At 45.8% G+C, this 24,309-nt stretch overlaps 1 protein-coding gene across 2 annotated transcripts in view; it reads right to left on the bottom strand.

The window, feature by feature from the left end:
* Positions 1-24,309, bottom strand: part of LOC144772403 (prolactin receptor-like) — a 438,551-nt gene that overhangs the window by 118,237 nt on the left and 296,005 nt on the right. For both annotated transcript variants that reach the window (XM_078656689.1, XM_078656690.1), the window contains 2 exons: positions 21,806-21,935; positions 16,474-16,643 (listed from right to left, as the gene is read on the bottom strand). In XM_078656689.1, coding sequence (XP_078512815.1) covers positions 16,474-16,643; positions 21,806-21,935 — 300 coding nt within the window. The remainder of the gene's footprint in view (positions 1-16,473; positions 16,644-21,805; positions 21,936-24,309) is intronic.

Here is a 24,309-nt window from a genome sequence, read left to right as displayed (position 1 = left end):
TTCAGCCGGGCTTGCTTGACTCCAGTGGCAAAGTGAGCAAGGGACTCACGTCTGAGCATACCCTGCCAACTTAGGGCGAACAAAGAAAAACCAAAGGTGGTGATGGACGGAGCGTTGACAATACAAACACTCACCCCCAGTCAACTGATCTGGGTTTAATCCATCACCGTTCTTTAGCTCACTCTGCCACCCCAGTTCAGACATGGCCATATGCAAATCAGTCTGACCCTGTGCCTCATGGGAACAGTCCAGCCCGAACTGCCAAGCCATGTCTTCCCTGGACCGGTATCAAGCTTCCCAGGACCGGTTTCTGGCATTACAGCCGTCTTCAGCCGGGCTTGCTTGACTCCAGTGGCAAAGTGAGCAAGGGACTCACGTCTGAGCATACCCTGCCAACTTAGGGCGAACAAAGAAAAACCAAAGGTGGTGATGGACGGAGCGTTGACAATACAAACACTCACCCCCAGTCAACTGATCTGGGTTTAATCCATCACCGTTCTTTAGCTCACTCTGCCACCCCAGTTCAGACATGGCCATATGCAAATCAGTCTGACCCTGTGCCTCATGGGAACAGTCCAGCCCGAACTGCCAAGCCATGTCTTCCCTGGACCGGTATCAAGCTTCCCAGGACCGGTTTCTGGCATTACAGCCGTCTTCAGCCGGGCTTGCTTGACTCCAGTGGCAAAGTGAGCAAGGGACTCACGTCTGAGCATACCCTGCCAACTTAGGGCGAACAAAGAAAAACCAAAGGTGGTGATGGACGGAGCGTTGACAATACAAACACTCACCCCCAGTCAACTGATCTGGGTTTAATCCATCACCGTTCTTTAGCTCACTCTGCCACCCCAGTTCAGACATGGCCATATGCAAATCAGTCTGACCCTGTGCCTCATGGGAACAGTCCAGCCCGAACTGCCAAGCCATGTCTTCCCTGGACCGGTATCAAGCTTCCCAGGACCGGTTTCTGGCATTACAGCCGTCTTCAGCCGGGCTTGCTTGACTCCAGTGGCAAAGTGAGCAAGGGACTCACGTCTGAGCATACCCTGCCAACTTAGGGCGAACAAAGAAAAACCAAAGGTGGTGATGGACGGAGCGTTGACAATACAAACACTCACCCCCAGTCAACTGATCTGGGTTTAATCCATCACCGTTCTTTAGCTCACTCTGCCACCCCAGTTCAGACATGGCCATATGCAAATCAGTCTGACCCTGTGCCTCATGGGAACAGTCCAGCCCGAACTGCCAAGCCATGTCTTCCCTGGACCGGTATCAAGCTTCCCAGGACCGGTTTCTGGCATTACAGCCGTCTTCAGCCGGGCTTGCTTGACTCCAGTGGCAAAGTGAGCAAGGGACTCACGTCTGAGCATACCCTGCCAACTTAGGGCGAACAAAGAAAAACCAAAGGTGGTGATGGACGGAGCGTTGACAATACAAACACTCACCCCCAGTCAACTGATCTGGGTTTAATCCATCACCGTTCTTTAGCTCACTCTGCCACCCCAGTTCAGACATGGCCATATGCAAATCAGTCTGACCCTGTGCCTCATGGGAACAGTCCAGCCCGAACTGCCAAGCCATGTCTTCCCTGGACCGGTATCAAGCTTCCCAGGACCGGTTTCTGGCATTACAGCCGTCTTCAGCCGGGCTTGCTTGACTCCAGTGGCAAAGTGAGCAAGGGACTCACGTCTGAGCATACCCTGCCAACTTAGGGCGAACAAAGAAAAACCAAAGGTGGTGATGGACGGAGCGTTGACAATACAAACACTCACCCCCAGTCAACTGATCTGGGTTTAATCCATCACCGTTCTTTAGCTCACTCTGCCACCCCAGTTCAGACATGGCCATATGCAAATCAGTCTGACCCTGTGCCTCATGGGAACAGTCCAGCCCGAACTGCCAAGCCATGTCTTCCCTGGACCGGTATCAAGCTTCCCAGGACCGGTTTCTGGCATTACAGCCGTCTTCAGCCGGGCTTGCTTGACTCCAGTGGCAAAGTGAGCAAGGGACTCACGTCTGAGCATACCCTGCCAACTTAGGGCGAACAAAGAAAAACCAAAGGTGGTGATGGACGGAGCGTTGACAATACAAACACTCACCCCCAGTCAACTGATCTGGGTTTAATCCATCACCGTTCTTTAGCTCACTCTGCCACCCCAGTTCAGACATGGCCATATGCAAATCAGTCTGACCCTGTGCCTCATGGGAACAGTCCAGCCCGAACTGCCAAGCCATGTCTTCCCTGGACCGGTATCAAGCTTCCCAGGACCGGTTTCTGGCATTACAGCCGTCTTCAGCCGGGCTTGCTTGACTCCAGTGGCAAAGTGAGCAAGGGACTCACGTCTGAGCATACCCTGCCAACTTAGGGCGAACAAAGAAAAACCAAAGGTGGTGATGGACGGAGCGTTGACAATACAAACACTCACCCCCAGTCAACTGATCTGGGTTTAATCCATCACCGTTCTTTAGCTCACTCTGCCACCCCAGTTCAGACATGGCCATATGCAAATCAGTCTGACCCTGTGCCTCATGGGAACAGTCCAGCCCGAACTGCCAAGCCATGTCTTCCCTGGACCGGTATCAAGCTTCCCAGGACCGGTTTCTGGCATTACAGCCGTCTTCAGCCGGGCTTGCTTGACTCCAGTGGCAAAGTGAGCAAGGGACTCACGTCTGAGCATACCCTGCCAACTTAGGGCGAACAAAGAAAAACCAAAGGTGGTGATGGACGGAGCGTTGACAATACAAACACTCACCCCCAGTCAACTGATCTGGGTTTAATCCATCACCGTTCTTTAGCTCACTCTGCCACCCCAGTTCAGACATGGCCATATGCAAATCAGTCTGACCCTGTGCCTCATGGGAACAGTCCAGCCCGAACTGCCAAGCCATGTCTTCCCTGGACCGGTATCAAGCTTCCCAGGACCGGTTTCTGGCATTACAGCCGTCTTCAGCCGGGCTTGCTTGACTCCAGTGGCAAAGTGAGCAAGGGACTCACGTCTGAGCATACCCTGCCAACTTAGGGCGAACAAAGAAAAACCAAAGGTGGTGATGGACGGAGCGTTGACAATACAAACACTCACCCCCAGTCAACTGATCTGGGTTTAATCCATCACCGTTCTTTAGCTCACTCTGCCACCCCAGTTCAGACATGGCCATATGCAAATCAGTCTGACCCTGTGCCTCATGGGAACAGTCCAGCCCGAACTGCCAAGCCATGTCTTCCCTGGACCGGTATCAAGCTTCCCAGGACCGGTTTCTGGCATTACAGCCGTCTTCAGCCGGGCTTGCTTGACTCCAGTGGCAAAGTGAGCAAGGGACTCACGTCTGAGCATACCCTGCCAACTTAGGGCGAACAAAGAAAAACCAAAGGTGGTGATGGACGGAGCGTTGACAATACAAACACTCACCCCCAGTCAATTGATCTGGGTTTAATCCATCACCGTTCTTTAGCTCACTCTGCCACCCCAGTTCAGACATGGCCATATGCAAATCAGTCTGACCCTGTGCCTCATGGGAACAGTCCAGCCCGAACTGCCAAGCCATGTCTTCCCTGGACCGGTATCAAGCTTCCCAGGACCGGTTTCTGGCATTACAGCCGTCTTCAGCCGGGCTTGCTTGACTCCAGTGGCAAAGTGAGCAAGGGACTCACGTCTGAGCATACCCTGCCAACTTAGGGCGAACAAAGAAAAACCAAAGGTGGTGATGGACGGAGCGTTGACAATACAAACACTCACCCCCAGTCAACTGATCTGGGTTTAATCCATCACCGTTCTTTAGCTCACTCTGCCACCCCAGTTCAGACATGGCCATATGCAAATCAGTCTGACCCTGTGCCTCATGGGAACAGTCCAGCCCGAACTGCCAAGCCATGTCTTCCCTGGACCGGTATCAAGCTTCCCAGGACCGGTTTCTGGCATTACAGCCGTCTTCAGCCGGGCTTGCTTGACTCCAGTGGCAAAGTGAGCAAGGGACTCACGTCTGAGCATACCCTGCCAACTTAGGGCGAACAAAGAAAAACCAAAGGTGGTGATGGACGGAGCGTTGACAATACAAACACTCACCCCCAGTCAACTGATCTGGGTTTAATCCATCACCGTTCTTTAGCTCACTCTGCCACCCCAGTTCAGACATGGCCATATGCAAATCAGTCTGACCCTGTGCCTCATGGGAACAGTCCAGCCCGAACTGCCAAGCCATGTCTTCCCTGGACCGGTGAGTCCCTTGATCACTTTGCCACTGGAGTCAAGCAAGCCCGGCTGAAGACGGCTGTAATGCCAGAAACCGGTCCTGGGAAGCTTGATTCCGGTCCAGGGAAGACATGGCTTGGCAGTTCGGGCTGGACTGTTCCCATGAGGCACAGGGTCAGACTGATTTGCATATGGCCATGTCTGAACTGGGGTGGCGGAGTGAGCTAAAGAACGGTGATGGATTAAACCCAGATCAGTTGACTGGGGGTGAGTGTTTGTATTGTCAACGCTCCGTCCATCACCACCTTTGGTTTTTCTTTGTTCGCCCTAAGTTGGCAGGGTATGCTCAGACGTGAGTCCCTTGATCACTTTGCCACTGGAGTCAAGCAAGCCCGGCTGAAGACGGCTGTAATGCCAGAAACCGGTCCTGGGAAGCTTGATTCCGGTCCAGGGAAGACATGGCTTGGCAGTTCGGGCTGGACTGTTCCCATGAGGCACAGGGTCAGACTGATTTGCATATGGCCATGTCTGAACTGGGGTGGCGGAGTGAGCTAAAGAACGGTGATGGATTAAACCCAGATCAGTTGACTGGGGGTGAGTGTTTGTATTGTCAACGCTCCGTCCATCACCACCTTTGGTTTTTCTTTGTTCGCCCTAAGTTGGCAGGGTATGCTCAGACGTGAGTCCCTTGATCACTTTGCCACTGGAGTCAAGCAAGCCCGGCTGAAGACGGCTGTAATGCCAGAAACCGGTCCTGGGAAGCTTGATTCCGGTCCAGGGAAGACATGGCTTGGCAGTTCGGGCTGGACTGTTCCCATGAGGCACAGGGTCAGACTGATTTGCATATGGCCATGTCTGAACTGGGGTGGCGGAGTGAGCTAAAGAACGGTGATGGATTAAACCCAGATCAGTTGACTGGGGGTGAGTGTTTGTATTGTCAACGCTCCGTCCATCACCACCTTTGGTTTTTCTTTGTTCGCCCTAAGTTGGCAGGGTATGCTCAGACGTGAGTCCCTTGATCACTTTGCCACTGGAGTCAAGCAAGCCCGGCTGAAGACGGCTGTAATGCCAGAAACCGGTCCTGGGAAGCTTGATTCCGGTCCAGGGAAGACATGGCTTGGCAGTTCGGGCTGGACTGTTCCCATGAGGCACAGGGTCAGACTGATTTGCATATGGCCATGTCTGAACTGGGGTGGCGGAGTGAGCTAAAGAACGGTGATGGATTAAACCCAGATCAGTTGACTGGGGGTGAGTGTTTGTATTGTCAACGCTCCGTCCATCACCACCTTTGGTTTTTCTTTGTTCGCCCTAAGTTGGCAGGGTATGCTCAGACGTGAGTCCCTTGATCACTTTGCCACTGGAGTCAAGCAAGCCCGGCTGAAGACGGCTGTAATGCCAGAAACCGGTCCTGGGAAGCTTGATTCCGGTCCAGGGAAGACATGGCTTGGCAGTTCGGGCTGGACTGTTCCCATGAGGCACAGGGTCAGACTGATTTGCATATGGCCATGTCTGAACTGGGGTGGCGGAGTGAGCTAAAGAACGGTGATGGATTAAACCCAGATCAGTTGACTGGGGGTGAGTGTTTGTATTGTCAACGCTCCGTCCATCACCACCTTTGGTTTTTCTTTGTTCGCCCTAAGTTGGCAGGGTATGCTCAGACGTGAGTCCCTTGATCACTTTGCCACTGGAGTCAAGCAAGCCCGGCTGAAGACGGCTGTAATGCCAGAAACCGGTCCTGGGAAGCTTGATTCCGGTCCAGGGAAGACATGGCTTGGCAGTTCGGGCTGGACTGTTCCCATGAGGCACAGGGTCAGACTGATTTGCATATGGCCATGTCTGAACTGGGGTGGCGGAGTGAGCTAAAGAACGGTGATGGATTAAACCCAGATCAGTTGACTGGGGGTGAGTGTTTGTATTGTCAACGCTCCGTCCATCACCACCTTTGGTTTTTCTCCTGAAATATTACATCATCATTGCAACACATCTGCCATTTTTAAAAATTTCCCCCAAAACAATTTGGCCCGGCTTAGGAATGTCAACCCAAGGTAAATTATTTCTCTAATGATACAAAAACACAAAACAAAAATGAAACTCTCTGGACAACAGCTTCTTTACGGAGGTATATCAAGGGGTCAGGACCATAAAGCATTAGCTGCTGCTACCTTAAGAGTTTGGCGTCCAACTGATGAAACCAGTTGGAAGCGTTCAGCCATGATGCAAACAGATTCAAGCCATAAAAACCCCACTTGCTTAAAACTGCTGCATACACTGAGGAGTTCAGTGTTCTACGTACCCCGGTGTAACACAGATCTCCTGTTTGAGTCATAGGTGTCAGATCTTTGGTTGGTTTAGCAACATCCTACGATTAACACATTTATTTGGCGACTAAAATGTTAATCCATCATCAAGAAGATAAATGAATGAACCCTGTCATCCAACAAGCAATACACTTGAGTGATTTGCCCAAAAGTTGGACCGATTGGATTGCAAATGCCTATTATTTTTGCGAGTTGCCAGACAGGTGACAATCTTTCATCCTTCTAGTATCCTCTTTCAAATCTTGGGAGAAAGTATCCTATATGCCCTCTTCGTTACCTGAAGATGGTGACTCATCGGCATACCCTTGTTGCTACTGGAAACCATCATACTATTATGGTATGCTTGACTGCAATACTTAGTGGGGCATCATCGACTGTACGGCCAACAGCGAGAGCTAGCATGTAGGGAGAGTGGGAGGGGGGCATGCATGCATGCCAGGAGAATGATGTGTGTAAATAAAAAACACTTACATTGCCTGCTGCACACCGTGAGGTGGTGAGTGGTGTGTGTAAATAAAAAGAAAAAAACTTGTAACCTTGCCTGCTGCACGACGTCCTCCACGCCCCGGTCTCCAGCAAACTCCCTCAAGCAGTCTTGACCCTACTCTCATTCTGGTAACCAGCATTAAAGAAGTACCAAGAATGGAGGGAGCGGCCTCTCGGTGCTCTCAAGGGCACCTACAAATCCGGGGGTTAAACACCTGGATGATGACATGGCCATAATGCAACTATCCCAGAGGATCAATAAACCAACTCACAAGGCTGGTCACACCTTAGACTTATTGTTTTCTAATTTAGAATTCTTGAATATTCATCAAACTAAACCTCTGTTTCTGACCGATCACTTCCTAATCTCCTTCTCTCTTAGACTAGCCAATAAGTCACCTAAAACAGAGACAACATATCAGATGAAGACTAGGGCTTGGAATCAAATCACGGAAGAATCAATTAGTGCTTCCATCCCCTGTGCATCCAGACCACAACTTCAAGACCCTACAACCACCTTAGCTACACAGTTCCAATTAGATATTGAAAAAGCTCTTGACCAATGTGCCCCCAAATTTACTCGAAATCAGTTACCAAACCCCAATCAGAAAAGTGGTATACATTGAAACTAAAACTTATGAAAAGAGAGTGTAGAATTAAGGAACACAAATGGAGACTCTCAAAAACAAGTACAGATAGACATATCTATCTAGCTGAACAAAGAGCCTATCATGGGGCCTTAAAAAGGCAAAAAACAAATACTATACAGAAAGGATTGAAAAAACTGGTAGTTCATCTAAAGAACTCTATAAAGTCATTTGCGAATTATGTAAGCCCACCAACCTGTCTCAATCCATGGTGCCGTCGCCCGAGAATTATGAACTACTAAACAACTTCTTTATAGATAAGGTGACAAAAATGTATGCAATTTTTACTCCCACTAACAATAAAGACTTTACAGTCTGGGAAAATGTAGCTCCTCATCCTGCAGCCCACAGTCACCTAGACAGGCTATCTCCTCTCTCTGAAGAACAAGTGGCCAAAGCCATGATAGCGATTAAGGCAGGATCTCCATTAGACCCATGTCCACACTTTATTTTTTCACGCCTGGTGTCAGTCTTATGCCCCCAGGTCACCAAAGCCCTTAATCAATCTTTAGAGCTTGCATCCTTCCCTGATATATGGAAAAAAACCTGGTGTCTTCCCCCTTTTAAAGAAACCAGGTCTTGAAATCTAGGATACAGCCAACTATAGGCCAATTTCCCAATTACCATACCTGTCTAAAGTTTTGGAGAAATTGATTAATAAACAACTCACGACTTATATTGAAACCAATTGGCTATAAGTTCCTTCACAAACCGGATTTAGAGCAAACAGTACCGAGGCTACTTTGTTAGCAGTGTCTAGGTCCTTTGTCGATCAGGGCAAAGCCGTAGTACTGATCCTTTTGGACCTTACAGCAGCTTGTGATACTGGGTCTCACAGCAAGCTGCTACAAATTCTCCATGAAAAAGGGCTCTGTTCAAAAGCCCTAGCATGGTTTGCATCCTTTCTTAAAAACCGAACCCAGACAACTCAAATGGGTCCATATTCTTCCACTGCAAAAAAAGTCAATTATGGAGTCCCGCAGAGAGCTACGTTAAGCCCCACTCTTTTTAACATATATGTTTCCTCCCTAGCAGATATCAGCAGGAAAAGGGGTTTCGATATATGCTGCTATGCTGATGACACACAATTGATAATTCCTCTGTTTGACAGATTGACAAAAGTTGACACCAAAGACAATCTCATACACTGCCTTACAGAATTTGCTGGTTGGATGTCCGGACATTGCTTAATGCTAAATGCTGTAAAATCGGAGATCCTACTTTTTTGAGGCGCCCATGCAATTTGGGATAATAGCTGGTGGCCCCAGACACTGGGTACTGTCCCTAAACCAAGGCAGGCTGCTAGGAATCTGGGCATCATCTTTGATGACGCCCTGTCCATGCAGAATCAAGTACATCTATTGTGCGGGAAAAGTTTTGCCACACTAAAACTGTTTAGGCGACTGTTTTCCTGGATACCTCTAAAATGTAGGAAAACGGTGACACAGGCACTTCTTGTGAGTAGGCTGGACTACGGAAATGCACTGTATGTTGGCATGGCGGACTATCTCTTCACCAGACTCCAAGTGGTCCAAAATGCCGCTGCTAAACTGATATGCAACAAGAGCAAATACAGTTCAGCCTCCTTCTGTATGAAGGGGTTACATTGGCTACCAGTACGCCAAAGAGCCAATTTTAAGCTTTTGTGCTATGCACATAGAACGCTATACAAAACTGGCCCACAAATTCTACAGGGAAAATTAGACTTTTATGTACCTTCGCGCAACCTGAGATCCCACCATCAGGCACTGGCGTCAGTTAAGCGTACGTCTAAAGTCAGGATGGGTGATCGATCTTTCTCAAAATTAGCAGCGGTTCTCTGGAATAAACTTCCATCGAACTTCGTATGACGGAAGATTACCTAATGTTCAGGAAAAAGCTAAAAACTCAGGTATTGCCCATCTATTAAACTGTTAAATAGAATATCACACTCCTACATCAACTTGCACTTGCTTTGACTTAGCGCCGTGATGTCCTTTGGGATGAATGTTGCGCTCTACAAATACAAATACAAATACACTGGAGGCCTGTGCTTTCTGAACCCAGGTGGTTAGAGAAGTTTAAAATGCGCATGCTTGGCTGGCGATCGTAAGACAACCGGCCAAAAAGTCATGCACACTTTTAACTGAAGTGCACAGCTCACCACTGCCACTCAGCAGCAATGGCCCTGCTCCATCCTGACATTTTGGGCATTTTGGACAGGGGGGCAACGCTCTTCCATTCTAATGGAGGAGCCGCTCGTGGTGGCTGACATGAAGGATTGCTTTAATTATTCGAATGGAATAAAACTCGAAGCAAAACCTAAAAAGGAGTAGGTTATGTTATGTTATGGGAAATTTATAGAGCGCACTTACACCAAAAGGTCTCCTGGCGCTAAGTTAGTTAACCGACCGTCATCTTAAACATACACCTAGCTACAGGTTTGAGTAAATAGCCACATTTTCAGCCTCTTTCTAAAGCACATGTACTTTGCTGCTTGTCTGATTGCAATGGGCAGAGAGTTCCAGAGTTGGGAGCCTAACGTGGAGCACCCCCTCCCATCATTTTACGCTTAAATCTCGAGACCACCAGTAAATTAATTCGAACAGATCTGAGATTACGTTTCGGGGAATATCTCTGGATCTTTGCGGATGAGTACTTGGGGCCATTGCTGTGGATCGCATTGAAAATAATGGATCCTGTTTTAAAAAATGGAGTTCTGCGCAACTGGGAGCCAATAAAGCTACTTCATCAGAGGCTTCATGTGGCAGTATCCTGGTTGTTGGAAGATGGTTCTTGCCGCTTGATTGAGGTGCACTGAGAAAGAAAAACAAGTATGACTGGAGCCCCAAAAAAGGGAAACATCTGAGGAAATAGACACAAGGCTCTGTGCTCAATGGGGTATAGAACGCCAGAGTGTTAGAGTGGGTGGAGCCGAAGCATGCACCAGTGCTAATTGTCTCTTCACCACAGAGCCAGCGCAACAAACACAGCGCTCCAGTTGGGAGAAGAGCTACTTGTGCCGACACCCACTAAATACAAAATGGCTGCTATTCCGGAGGTGGATGGGCAATTGGGAAGTTGAATGATCCCCCTTGCCAGTGGCATGAGGACAGCACCCACCAAAGAGACCTTCAATGCTGAGAACATGGCAGCCTACCTAGGCCAAAACACCAACTGCAGTGCAGCAGCAGCAGCACACTTTCCAGATCAACCTCAGCAGTCAGTGAGCCCGGATGGGAACTTGCAACATTTATAGCTTGCTACATACATCCACACAGGCAAATTCAGCCCACAATAAAACCTCACAATGTCAGCTTTGCACTGCTATAATGTGCATTTAACAAAGGCAAAAAGCAGCATTTAAGTAAATTTATCACAATACAATGTAAACAGGTAGAAAATTGACTTCACTGGCAGCTGAGCAGCAAAGAAAGAGAAGGTGTTTCTACAGATAACTACATTTGATTGACTACTCGGTTGGCTGTTTCCTGATTATGTATGCGGTTCTTAGAAATGTGGTTTGTTTTGATATTTTGTGGCTTTTTAACAGTCATAGTAAAGACTGCTGCAGAACACTGACTTTTTTTAGAGTGGGTGTTGAATGTTTTATAGTAAAATAATTTTCTGCTTTCAGTTAGAGACGCAAAAATTGATTTGAGGGTGACCGTGTCCTCCCCATCCCTGATGATGGTGCTTGGCTAAGACTAGAGGCGTTTATATGAAATGCTGCAATAGTTTGTTTTCTAGGTTGTATTTTACAGGTTTACGATCTTAATTATATCGTAAATATATTGTGTTGCGGTATTTCCTCATAGATTTTATGTATGCACAATTAATTGCATAGTATTTTTTAATCAAGAATGTATTAAATGGAACCCATATAAGCATCAATCATTTCAAAGGCAGAACCAAGGACACCCTTTGACCTTGGGTATTATATTACTGTGGTAAGAGGCATTTCATTTCATTTCATTTTATTTCATTTGTATCGCGCATAAATCACCCGAAGGTCTCAGAGCGCTAGTTGGCAAGAAGGATCCTCATGACCAACTGATCCAGGTAGTAGGAGTACTCAACTGGCTAGAAGAGCCAGGTTTTCAGTTGTTTTCTAAATTTCATGTGGTCGGGCTCTAACCTCAGCTGGACAGGGAAGGAGTTCCATGCTTCTGGGGCAGTTTTACTGAAAGCTCTATCTCCGTTTCTAACTGTTCGAACTCTGGGTACAGAGAGAAGGGCTTTGTTGGAGGAGCGTAGCGTCCTACTTGGGACGTGGGCCTTGAGCTTGTGTTCAAGATAGACAGGTCCATGACCATTAACAGCTTTATGGACTAGGCAGCAAAGTTTGAACTTTATGCGTGTTTGTATGGGGAGCCAGTGCAGAGTCTTGAGGCATGCTGCTGAGGGAGCACGAGGGGGGAGATCTAGCACTAGCCTAGCAGCAGTAGTTTGGAGGACTTGCAGTCGATTCAGTAGTGTTAAATTGATGGCTGAAAAAAGGGCATTTCCATAGTCCATCCTGTTAACAGTGAGTCCCTGGACATACGTGCTGAGAGTGGGATCCATTTAAAGATCTTCCTCAGACTGCGCATCTGGCCATAGCTATTTCCCACTGTTTTCCTGATATGTTCAGACATGGTCAACTTATCATCTATTGTTACTCCAAGATTCCTGACAGAGGGCTTAGGGGCTGGGCAGGAACCGAGGGAGACTGGCCACCATTCTGATGACCAAATTTGGTCGGCTTTGCCGAAAAGCATGACCTCAGTCTTTCCAGCGTTCATCATAAGGTAATTTCTGGTCATCCATTCTTGTATACTGGTCATACAGTTTTTGAACCTACTTTTTGTATCATCAGGGTTTTGGTTGATAGTGACGAAGATTTGGGTATCGTCAGCATAGGATACGGTTCCAAAACCATGTTCTCTGATGATCTTTGCCAAGGGGGAGACATAAATGTTAAAAAGGGTCGGGCTCAAAATGGATCCCTGTGGGACACCCTTGTCATTTTCATAGAAAATGGAAGAGTGGGAGCCTAATTGGACCCTGGACCGTCTGTTACCAAGATAGCTTGTCAGCCATTGGAGTGCGGCGCCTTCGACACCAATCTCTGTAAGGCGCTCTAACAGAACGCGATGCGAGATGGTGTCGAAGGCCGCAGATAGGTCTAGCAAGATCAGTATAGCTGATTTTTTTGAGTCCAAAGACAGTCTTGTAGTGTCCACGACCTCAAGCAGGGCCGTTTCAGTGCTATGGAACGCCCTGAAGCCGGATTGGGATGGGTCGAGGAGTTTGTTGTACTCCAGGTGGGCGATGAGCTGTTTATTAATTAGAGCCTCCATAACCTTCCCAAAGAGTGGTAAAAGGGAAATGGGTCGATAGTTTACAAGTTGATCCGGGTCGGCCGAGGGTTTCTTTAAAATAGGCCTGATTACTGCTTCCTTCCAGTGTTTAGGGACAACACAGTGCTGTAGTGATTGATTGAAAATGTTGGTTAGGACAGGGATCAGAACTGGGGAGATTTTAGATATAACTTGCGGAGAGGCAGGATCTCCCGGTGCTCCAGATTTCATTTTCAGCAAGATTTGGTTCACCTCGTTTTCTGACAAGGGTGAGAACTGTTTTAGCGTGGCAGAGTGATTATCGGGGATGTTTTGCCCTTTGACAAAAGGGGTAGTGGTTTCTTTTGTCGTTGACTGAGGAAACCGTTTATGAATGTCATTAACTTTCTCATGAAAGTAGGAGGCTACAGATTCCACCCACTCCTTAGTATCGGGGGGCGCCTGCTGCGTTCCTGATGGAGTGGTGAATTCCTTAACAATGTTAAAGAGTTCTCTTTGTGAGTTGGCTGCTAGAATAATCCTATTGCCTAGATAGACTCTTTTTGCCTCAGCAATGTCCTTCATATATAGCCGATGTGCAATTTTATATATTTCCCTGTCTTGGACACTTTCTGTGTGTCGCCATTTCCGTTCTGCCATCCTGGTAGAATATTTTGTTTGTTTCAACTCTGGCGTGAACCAGGGTGAATTGTTTTTCGGAAGTTTGGATTCACGCATGGGTGCTATGTCATTTAGTGCACGAGTGATAGCCGATTCAAGTTTCATGGCGGCTCGGCTAGGGTTGGTGCATTGGGAAAGGGGAGGGGGGAAAAATTAGCGGAGAAGGCAGACATGGTGATTTTGTTCCATGGTCTGCTCTTTTTCAGTTTGGCCGAGCGAGTTGCCGGGGCCTGAGAACCATTTATAACAAATTTTATAATAAAATGGTCTGTCCAAAAAACTGGATCGGTCTGTGCAATTGTTACCCTTAGAGAGTTGGTACATACAAGATCAAGAGTATGGCCGGCTACGTGGGTTGGACCTGTAGGAAGTAGGCATAATTGTAAAGCCTCCAGGCTGGTAATTAGGTCTATAGTGTGAAGGTCAGTTGTTTGTTCAAGATGATAGTTAACATCTCCTAGTAGAAAAAGTTTTCCGTAGCAAGGGCATAGGGTGCTACCGCTTCCACTAATTTCTCAAGGAAATGAATCTTGGATCCAGGGGGCCTATAAATGAGGGCTATCTTCCATGATTCTTTATTGTCCACAGTCATAGTGGCAATGAGCATCTCACCCCAACATTCGAGGCAGGAGTCATTTATATAGACTTTTATAGATGACTTATGGATTATAGCCGTTCCACCCCCTTTTTTATTGCCAGGGCGGTCAAGTCTGCGTATTGTGTACGCTGGGGGCAAAGCTACTGCAATGTCTGGCGCAGACGATTCCTGTAGCCAGGTTTCTGTTACAAACAGCACGTCTGGCTTGACAGAGTCCAGGAGCGCCCAGATTTGTAGTGAGTGCTTAGCCATTGATATTGCATTGCAGTAGAGACAGACTATGTAATTCTGAATTTGTGTACCTGATGATGCCCATGTCGTGATGCTATACAAGGTGGGCCGCTAGCCAAGAATGAGGAGAAACGAGTAGGGTTTCTGGCGTCTGGAGTCGGCCGGGAGCGGACGGGCGCAGACGGGCTTGCCTTTGGCGCGCCGCTGCGCGCGTCCACTCGGCGCACTGGGCTATGTAGGGCAAGTGGGCGGGACCGCAAGCGTGGGGCTGAGGCTTGAAACGCTGACCCTGCTAATTCCAGGGAAAGCGACACTCCCAAGATGGTGTAGACCCCTCCGCGCAAACGGCACAAGCCGCGACGGAACAGGGGGCACCACAGCTCAGGTAGGCAACAAACAGTTGTGACAGAGTACAGCAGTTAAAAACGTTTGTAATCAACGATGTGCAAATGTGAAAAAAGTAGCAGTTTTAGCAGCAGGACAGTTAGGATTGTACGCAGGGAGTGAACATGACTGACTAGCAGCAGCTGAAGTAAGGTGGAAAGAGGAGCTCTAGATCAAATACAGCGTAGAAAAGCTAAAACAAGCATTCACAAAGCCAATCAGTTTAGCCTTTCAGACGGCTACAGCATCTGAAGTAATTACTAACTGTCCTTCTCAAGGCAGAAGCAAGAACTTGAGTCCTTAAAAAGCCTGCAGCCCTTCAAAACTTTACTAGAAGTCACCCTCAAGTCACAAACTGCTTAACAAGTGTGTCACAAAGCTGCAATAACTAAAGTGTTACTAAATGTCTCTCTCAAGTCAGATTCAACTGCTTCAAATGTCCTTCACAAAGCTGAGGGGTGTGGCATCAACAAGAAAATGTACATATACACCTTTGATACTCTAGAAAATGGTTCTTGTTTTCTAAAGGACACGTAAATAGGCCAATGCTAGTATATACCAATGAATCGGTATTGTAACTTTCAGTAAATGTGTTGATTATTGTAGAAGACTTGTGAAGACACTAGTATTTATAGGTACTAGCAGTCAGTGGTCAAAGTGCCTTCAAATTTACTGTTGGGAAAATGCTTTTTGAGCTGCAGTACCGCATGTGGTTACCAGAGATCCCTCTCAAGTTAAATGCAAAAGCATGGACATTCTTTCATGCCGCTGCAGTCCACAAGTCATTGTTGGAAGCCTCTCTCAAGTCTCCAGTCAAATGCAAAAGTATTCTTTCATAAAGCTGCAGTACTAGTTGTACCACTCGTAGTTACTGGGTGTCCCTCCTAAGAAAGATGCAAAAGTTTAATTCTTTCATAAATCCTCAGTTCCTCAAATTGCTGTAAGAGGTCCCTCTCCAGGCAGATACAAAATCCTCAATTTCTTTCCTGAAGCTGTAGTTCCAGAAGTCATTACTAGCGGTTGCTCTTCAGTCAGATACAAGTGCTTGAAATGTCAATCACAAAGCTACATACATACTCTGGCTACTCTAATGAATTGTGCTCATTTTCTGTAGGATAAACATATATACCAAAGTTAGATTGTAGTGAGGAATCAATATTGCAAATTACAATAAATGATTTCAGAGCTATGGAAATAGTTGATGAAACCCTACCCTACATAGGGACTAGCAGTCACTGGGAAGTACTAAAGTCTAAAAATATATATATATATTTTTTTAGATGTATGTATACATGTGCAGGGGGAAAAGTGCTGTCACTCAAAGCAAAAGCACCCAGTGGATGGATTGGACTGGCCTGTTGAGCTATACTTTGTGTTGTGGTGGGTGTGGGCATAACTTGAGTGACATCTCAACAGACCAATGGAGAAAGCATGTTGACTGGGCCCCCATTACATATATGTAATTTTATATGCTATTTTTGGGAAAACATGAAGCTGGCAAGACAGCTAAAGCGGTCTTTACATCCAACCTAAAAAATGTAGGGCCCTCAAGGCATAACATTAAGGTACTATTATAGCCCACTCTTCTTACTACAGTGTTATTTTAACATACCCTTTGCCACAAGCACGCCGACAGATTCTCACCAATGTCAATCACATCCAGGCAGAACTCCTCCGAGGTTGCAGAACCGCATGGACTGTGCGCCGTCACATTCAGGCAGTACGGCTCCCACACCTCCGTGTGCCGGCTATCGAAGAAGCAGCTCCCATCACCGGCGGTGGTGTAGTCAGGGCACTCCTGAGGCTGGCCAAAACTTGGTGGAGAAGAACACAAAGAAATGGTAGGTGTTAGTAACTTAAGGGAAATGAATTGGTCCCAATGTGATGGTGTTTCTGGCCACTATAGCGAAAGGCTACGTCAAGCAACTGGTGCATGGTGCAACTCATTCAATGCACACTGCGGAGAGTGAGCAACCAAGAAATTACACAGCAGTGAGGAAGAACAGCTGTTGTGGACTTGTGACTACACTACTGGCTTCTTTTTTGGATTGGTGATAACCGGTCATCTGCCAAAAAACTGCTGGTATCCTGTTGGCTAACCTCTACTCTCTGCCACCCTGTTTAGAGGGTGGTGGAAGACTGTGAATGATGGTGGAGCAGCTCCTGGCTCCACCATCAGCAACACACTTTTGATAAGTCAATGGGGATGTGGCCATTAAGCGCCCTTTCAAATAGCACCCTGTCTTTTCGAGAATGCCATGAAAATAACATACATTTTTGACATGGTGAATAAGTTATAGGAGGGGTGAGCTCCTGGGGTTCATGCATAACCAGACAGGACCCCAATTCGTTTTTCAAGACAACAACCGGTCAGGTAGTTGCACCCCAAAACTCCACCAGAATATGAGAAGTCATTGTAGGAAAGACAGGTTATGAAGAGTGTATATGCTTCAAATCCTGGAATAAATGTCCCAATATCCAGATTTGCTATAGGTTTTCTTAGTTCTGTATTTATTTAAAGCCAAATAAATGAAACAAAGAACAGCCGACACGTGTTTTGCCATATGGCCTGTATTATCACCACCGACTGCAAGAAAACTCGTCACACTTTGTCAAACAATTTGACTACTTAAAGGGCAACCATTTGACATAATATTCAGTTCCTTTGCCTTGAAAAAGCCCTTGGTGTGCCAGCTATGTGGGCGATACACGTGTTGCCTGTTCTTTGGTTCTTTCATTTGGCTTGAAATAAATACAGAACTAAGAAAAACCAATACCATGTTTGCAAATGCAAACAGGCGGATATGCTATCTCGATCTGCACATCGCCATATGTACATAAGTCATGAAAATTATAATATGTCACTCTCCATCCATTTAGTACTAGGTGCTAAAACGGTGCCAAATACTCATTCACCTGGAGTATTACACTTTTGGATCTACAAGGTAGTCCAATTCCAAATCCACCTCACAAGCACTGTAGCACACCAAAGCAAAGTCACCATAGAAGTTCCTTGAACAGTTTAATCGTTATCAATGCAAAAGATTCACAGTTATGTCCAATCATATGTGTGCCATATGACACAGAAAACTCCACAAAGTGATCCAAATCCACGAAGAAAGTTCGGTAATCAATCTTTCTTCCAAATGCACACAGCAGACGACACATGTTTCGCCCAGCCCGCGAAACGCGCGTCGACTGCTGTGTGCATTTGAAATAAAGATTGATTACCGAACTTTCGACGTGGATTTGGATCACTTTGTGGAGTTTCCTGTGTCATATAGCACACATATGATTGGACATAACAACTGTGAATCTTTTGCATTGATAACGATTGAACTCAAGGAACATCTATGGTGACTTTGCTTTGGTGTGCTACAGTGCTTGTGAGGTAAAAAACAATACCATATCTGGATATTGGGACATTTATTCCCAGCTTTGAAGCATGTGCACTCAGCACAACCTGTCTTTCCTGCAATGCCTTCTACATGGTGTTTGTTCCAGTCTTTCACTTTAGTAGCACTATTAATAACAAGTCTTATTGTTACTGTCCTGTTATACTCCTATCCATGCTAGAAAGATGGGATAAGCCGTCAGATTACTGCTATAGAGGCAATAACCCACTGAGCTATCTTGCAAGCCATCTCAGCTGGCCCGGTGTGACCTCTGGCAAAAATAGCTTTGGGAGTAGGCGGCGGCAGCAGTGACCTATTTGCATCCAGCATGTCTTGAATTGTAACAGTGGAAAGGTTTCTTAGGTTTGCTAATGCATCCGGGTATTTATTTGTAATTCTACCTACATTGATATAGTCTTGATCCTGGAACAGGGAAAAAAGAAAGGCTAAGCCCAGAAAAAAAGGGGTGTGTTAGATGTAATCTACTTTTCAAAGGTTTAAATCATCATAAGATATTTCAGAGGGTAAATGTGCCCCCTGCAAAGCACTGCAAGTAACCTGTTACTGTTGGTAACAGGTTAAAATCATAGTAAACTTGCTCAATGTTTCACGGGCTTGGATCCATCTAGAACTTACAGATAAAATAGTTCAACAATGGTTTATGCTCACCTGCAGTATGTTTAATTACTCAGAAAATCAAACGTTCCTACTACTGATGTCATGAGGACCACTGAGTACTAGTGCGTTCGGTTGTAAACAACAAATTTTATTAACAGCCAAAACCATGTAGATGTTTGTGTCCTAAATAAAAGATCATTACCACCATAATTGTAGAAATACGCTTAAACACATACAATATACTATGCATAATATGTATTAAGTAGACATGTTATTTTCCATTCTTAACTTAACCCCTTCCATGCTGATGACGGCCCCCAGCCGTCATGGCACACAGTGCTCGTGTGCTGATGACGGCAGGGGGCCGTCATGACCACGCCTGCGATCGGAATGTCCAGCACAGGAGCGGAATTCCGGCCACGGGCAAGGGGTTAAAGACTGTGTGCCAAATTTGTTGTAACAATTCCCGCAGTCTCTCATTGCTCTTAAATTACAATCACATACATTTACTTTACTTTCTCTTCGGATATAGTTTTTCATTTTTAGGTCTTGCCTACCAACCGTGCAAGCTGTCTGACTGTGAAAGACCAATTGTGAACTTAAAGCGGGTTTACAGCCCACCTATTGATTACCATTGGTTGGCTTTATTGCCACTCATTTGTTTGCTTCCTATTTGATGGCTTCCCTCCCTCTTTATGTGTTTGTCCCGCCCCGGATAACTATAACCTCTCTACCATCCTTCTGCCTGCCTGACATGTATCCTTCCACGGCTCACTTTTAAAGAACTACTTTTATCTTTATGATTTGATACTCCACGTGGGAGCATTTGCTTTTCAGCTCTCTCGCTTGTGTGCTTCTCCCCAGCCAAATACATGTCCCCTGCGTTCTATGTTGCTCTCTCCCTCATGTGCTGCTTACTGTCTCTCGTGTGCTTCTCCCCACAAACCTTACTTCAAGCTGTAAGTTGTTCTGTCCTTTGTGCATTTCTGCCGTCCCTTGTGTTGCTTGCTTCTTCAAGCGCTGCTCTCTCATGTGCTTCTTTCACCGCCAAACGCCCCGTGTTTCATGTTGCACTCTCGATCATGCACTTCACCTTGTGTTGCTCTCTCCCTTGTGTGCAGCTAATCCACTCTTCTCCCACCTACTCCTCCACTATCCCCTATCCCTGCAGTCCTTTTTTATTTTTATATCGCTCTTTCGCCCTGTTAAAAGATTTTTTTAATTTACCAATCCAAGGGTAGCCAATAAAAAAAATATAGAAAAGTTGGGCCCATTGTCATTCTGTAGGCATGTGTATGCATAGTGATAACAGGCAGAATGAAGTGACTGGCAACAGTGCTGACGTCATTTCTGTGCCTTATTGGCAAAAGCGAGACCTATTGGCTTTACCAATGTTTGTTTAAAGAGTACTTGGGAAAGTTTAACAATTTCATAACTTGGCTGATCTCATAGTGAACATGTCAAACCATGTAACAAAGTGCCGCGTTTTACCTTGGTATCTTCTAGGTCTAGTGGAAAGGTGTGACAGTCTCCAGCTACACACCGTTTGAATGGTCGGCAGTACTCACAGCCAGCACAGAACTCGGGCAAGAGATATTACAGATTGCCCTCCAAACACAGTGATCAGAGGTTGGTGCTACTCACATTACTGAAAGATAGATCTATCTATCTATCTATCTATCTATCTATATACATATATATATATATATATATACATATATATCTATCTATCTCTATCTATATATATATATATATTCAGCTCGAAAACCCCCACAGAAGTGAAGAGACTGCACTCAGAAAGTGAAAAAACGTGGGTTTATTTATCGAGTCACAGAACAAACAGGACGCGTTTCGGCTTGCGCCTTTTTTGACTGTTCGTCCCTTAACAATTACGTCATGATTATATACACAATCACATGTATCTCATTGCATTTTACGATCATAGAAATAAAAAGCAGACTGTTAACATCAGAGGCTTCAATGATGGCCGCCATCTTAAAGTGATGTTTTGCTTTTTCAAAATTATAAGTAACACAGTGATCCTCGTATCGACTGGACCATCGGTCATAAGTCATTCCTTTCATTTCATAACATAACATATATAATAACATTATTGTATGACTTCAAGCCAGATAATAACATGCGTTGATACACAATTTTATTGCACGAGGCAAAACCAATACCGTGTCTATAATTGTACTCAATTTTAAAAAATTCATCACGCTATGTTTGAGCTCATTTCATTGAGGAAATTCCCATAGTAATTCAGAAAACAGTAGCGAGTAATGACATATTCATTGAAATTTTACTTATAATTTTAAAAGAGGAAAGCACCACTTTAAGATGGCGGCGATTTGAGGTGGGCAAATTTAGAGTGTCGCTGGTGTTGGGGGTGCTCTATACAGAAGCTGCCTTCCACCTAAACTTGGGAACTACCCAGAGTTCTCTGCTTCTTCTGTGCATATATATATATATACTGCCAATAGGAGCCTGCTTGTACCCCAGATTAAAGGCTTGCCACCTTCAGTTTGTGACTCGAGTGCTGCTCAAGTGTGGGTAGGCAACTGGAGAGTTGATATATATATATATATATATATATATTTTTTTTTTACTGCAAACATCTCGGAAGCCAAAATCGGGGATTTACTCAGAAAAAATGTGCTCATATTTGCTCTAGGGCGTATCACTGTCAATACGCCATAAGAGATGCAAATTTCAGATGCTACAGGCATCTCATTTGCTCCAGGGCAAATATCGGAAAATCCAGTCCGGTTGATCTTCATGTCAAAACAAAGAGAGAGGCAAAGGATAGTCCAAAACAGAGACAAACCTGGGACAAAGTCCCTGTGACAGATTTTCTGGGGAGATCTGTGACCATGAAGTGGACATTCTGCCCACACTCTCCAAGAGCTGCCTCTTTGGCACATGTCCAGTGAACCATTGTATCTCATAAATGTCCTTACCCCACAGTGTAGGTAAGGGTGTAGTTGGCACTGCACGATTGTCCATCCCCATCAATGCTCCACCAGCAGGTGAAGGTCTCTTGGTTGACCGAACGGCAACGTCTGATGAATGGCGGCTTTAAGGAAGATCCTGAAATGTGAAGAGGGGATTGGTTAGCCAAGATATCACCTTGGCATCCATTGTTTATGCACATTGTGGACAGCATGGACACATGGTCAGTTTAAAATGTATTGTAGCTAATCTCTCTCTGGTTTTAGAGAGTGCCCCTATGGAGGCGAGCCAAGCACGGCATGGACTTTTCGTTACATCACTAATTGCTTGGCATTCTAGTGCTTGAAGATGCCCCTCGTTGCCTAGTCCTCTACAGTGCGGAGAACGATCTCCTCACAATACCCAACCACATGTCAACAACTGCTAAATCATCTGTCTTTAGCTGTTGCTTGCAAGTATTGTATCCCCCCATCCTCACTAAGCACCAAGAAGCCTTCTGTTGTTGAGACTTGGGATATTTTCAATGTCCTAACACTTTCCCACAGTAGGTCATGTGTATTTGTACACATTTGTCCAACTCACTTTTTTGGGCTTTTTAAAAAATGTTTTATATAGCGCAAACTAGACCCGAGACATCAGGTATCAAAGTGCTTTACATGAGCACCAGTTTTTTCACAGATGGACACATTAATTTTTTTTGTTGCTTAGGCATGGGGAGATTAAGTGATTTGCCCAGAATCACAGTATGTTGAGTCGTTGTTGAGACTCTAACCCGGTTCCCCAGCTTCGATATCTACCGCTTTAGCCATAAGGCTACATCCTCTCCCCAACCCTTCAACCCGTGTAGGCAAAGTCATATATGGATAAAGTATCCCCCGCCATACGTTATAAGGATATTATTCACGGCACCAATCTGGCACTCATACCATTGTTCAAATCACATTTACACCTTTACGCTGCCAGATTGTGTAACACATAGCAACGTATGACCAAAACAAATAGATTCCGATATATAAATCTTGGGATGAATGTATATCTCCATTGAACAGAATGATTTTTTTCTAGTAACGGTCAAAAAAGGAGAAATGTCAACAATATTGTTTTTGCCTCCCTGTCAAACAAACAACAGCCTTCATCAGGATGTATAATAATATTAATCAAATATTTGTGGGTCTTAATCAAAAATACAATAGAGGTGGAAAAAGGTGAAAATGATAGAGAATGGGCTCACATATCAAAATAACACATACTTCTAAATTAATTAAGTTGTAGTGATGACACCTGCTTCAAGGGCGTATATCTCAGTTGGTACCCTCTTTGTGAACAATGATGGATTAGCACGTCACATGAACAGATACAGTTTCTGGTGTAGCAGAGGACTATATTTCGTTTGATGCGATATGGTCCTTTAGCAAACGGGGTGTTGCGCTCAGTCTGATTGCGGGCTGTGATTAAGTCTAGCATCTACACAAACTAAGAGTGATTAGAAACCAGGTATACTCTCCGCATGAAGCACAGAAATGGAGTTGTAATACTTTCCAGTGGCAGGAGGAAGCAGCAGCAGATGTCACCTATATAAATTCTGTCTCCTTGTCCCCTGAAGAGCTCTGGTCAGGTTTACATCCCAAGCAGCTCGCATGCTCTTGTCCAAGCTTCCCTTCAGCCTTGTACCGTGTTCTGATGGATCAAATGCAGAAGGTCTGGGGGACTGGTCATGCTGAGGACCTGAAACTCTGTTTTATGTTCTGAGTCATGAAGCCTCCAAGGTCAAGGCTCTGTAGTTTGCCAATCCAAGCGCAAGAATGTTATGAGTATTTGTAGAGCGCACCATCATCTGGGAGGGTATCCTGGTGCTGAGCCGGTGAGATTCTAGCCTCTCTTAGGGCGGAAAGCAAGTCTATTGAAGGAGCCAGGTCTTCAGTTTCTTGCAGAGCTCCAGAAGAGAGGAGGAGAGACTGATGTTTAGCCGCAAGTCATTCCACGCTTTAGGGGCGATGCATGAGAAGGCTTGACCGCCGGATCTGGCTCTGCAAACAGATCGAGAAGCGTTTTACATAAGTCTCTGGAAGTGTTTATGAAGGGCTGGAAGTCCTTATTTCAAGGGTCCTCTCTGTAATGAGGTTAGATGGTTGGGCTGAGGCACACTTCCATAGGCGGGGCGTAGAGTCCTGCTGGGGAGCGTATGGGATGGCGGGAGGACTGTGGGATCGCGGACCCTCCAGGTCAGTCTCATAATTCCACAGGGAGTATTTGCATAACCCACTCGGGCTGGGCAGATCATTGCTCTCCTTATATCTTGTCTTTTGCTAAAATAAATGGCAGGTGATAAGTGAGCTCGGAAATACAAGCAAAACTGCAAAGTATGTGTGTCTGTGCAAGGTTTGTAGATCCCGCGGCGAGGAAGCAATGCAGTGCTGGGCAGACAGTGAGTAACAGAGCTGCCTTCATGACCCTGGGGTCAGGGGTCACCAGGGCAGTCAGAGCACCATAGGAGGGACAGAGGGAAAACCCA

Source organism: Lissotriton helveticus, chromosome 8 (genome assembly GCF_964261635.1).
Source record: "Lissotriton helveticus chromosome 8, aLisHel1.1, whole genome shotgun sequence".
Taxonomy (NCBI): Eukaryota; Metazoa; Chordata; class Amphibia; order Caudata; family Salamandridae; genus Lissotriton; species Lissotriton helveticus.
The sequence above is the reverse complement of the archived record's forward strand: the minus strand, read 5'-3'. Positions and strand labels throughout refer to the sequence as shown.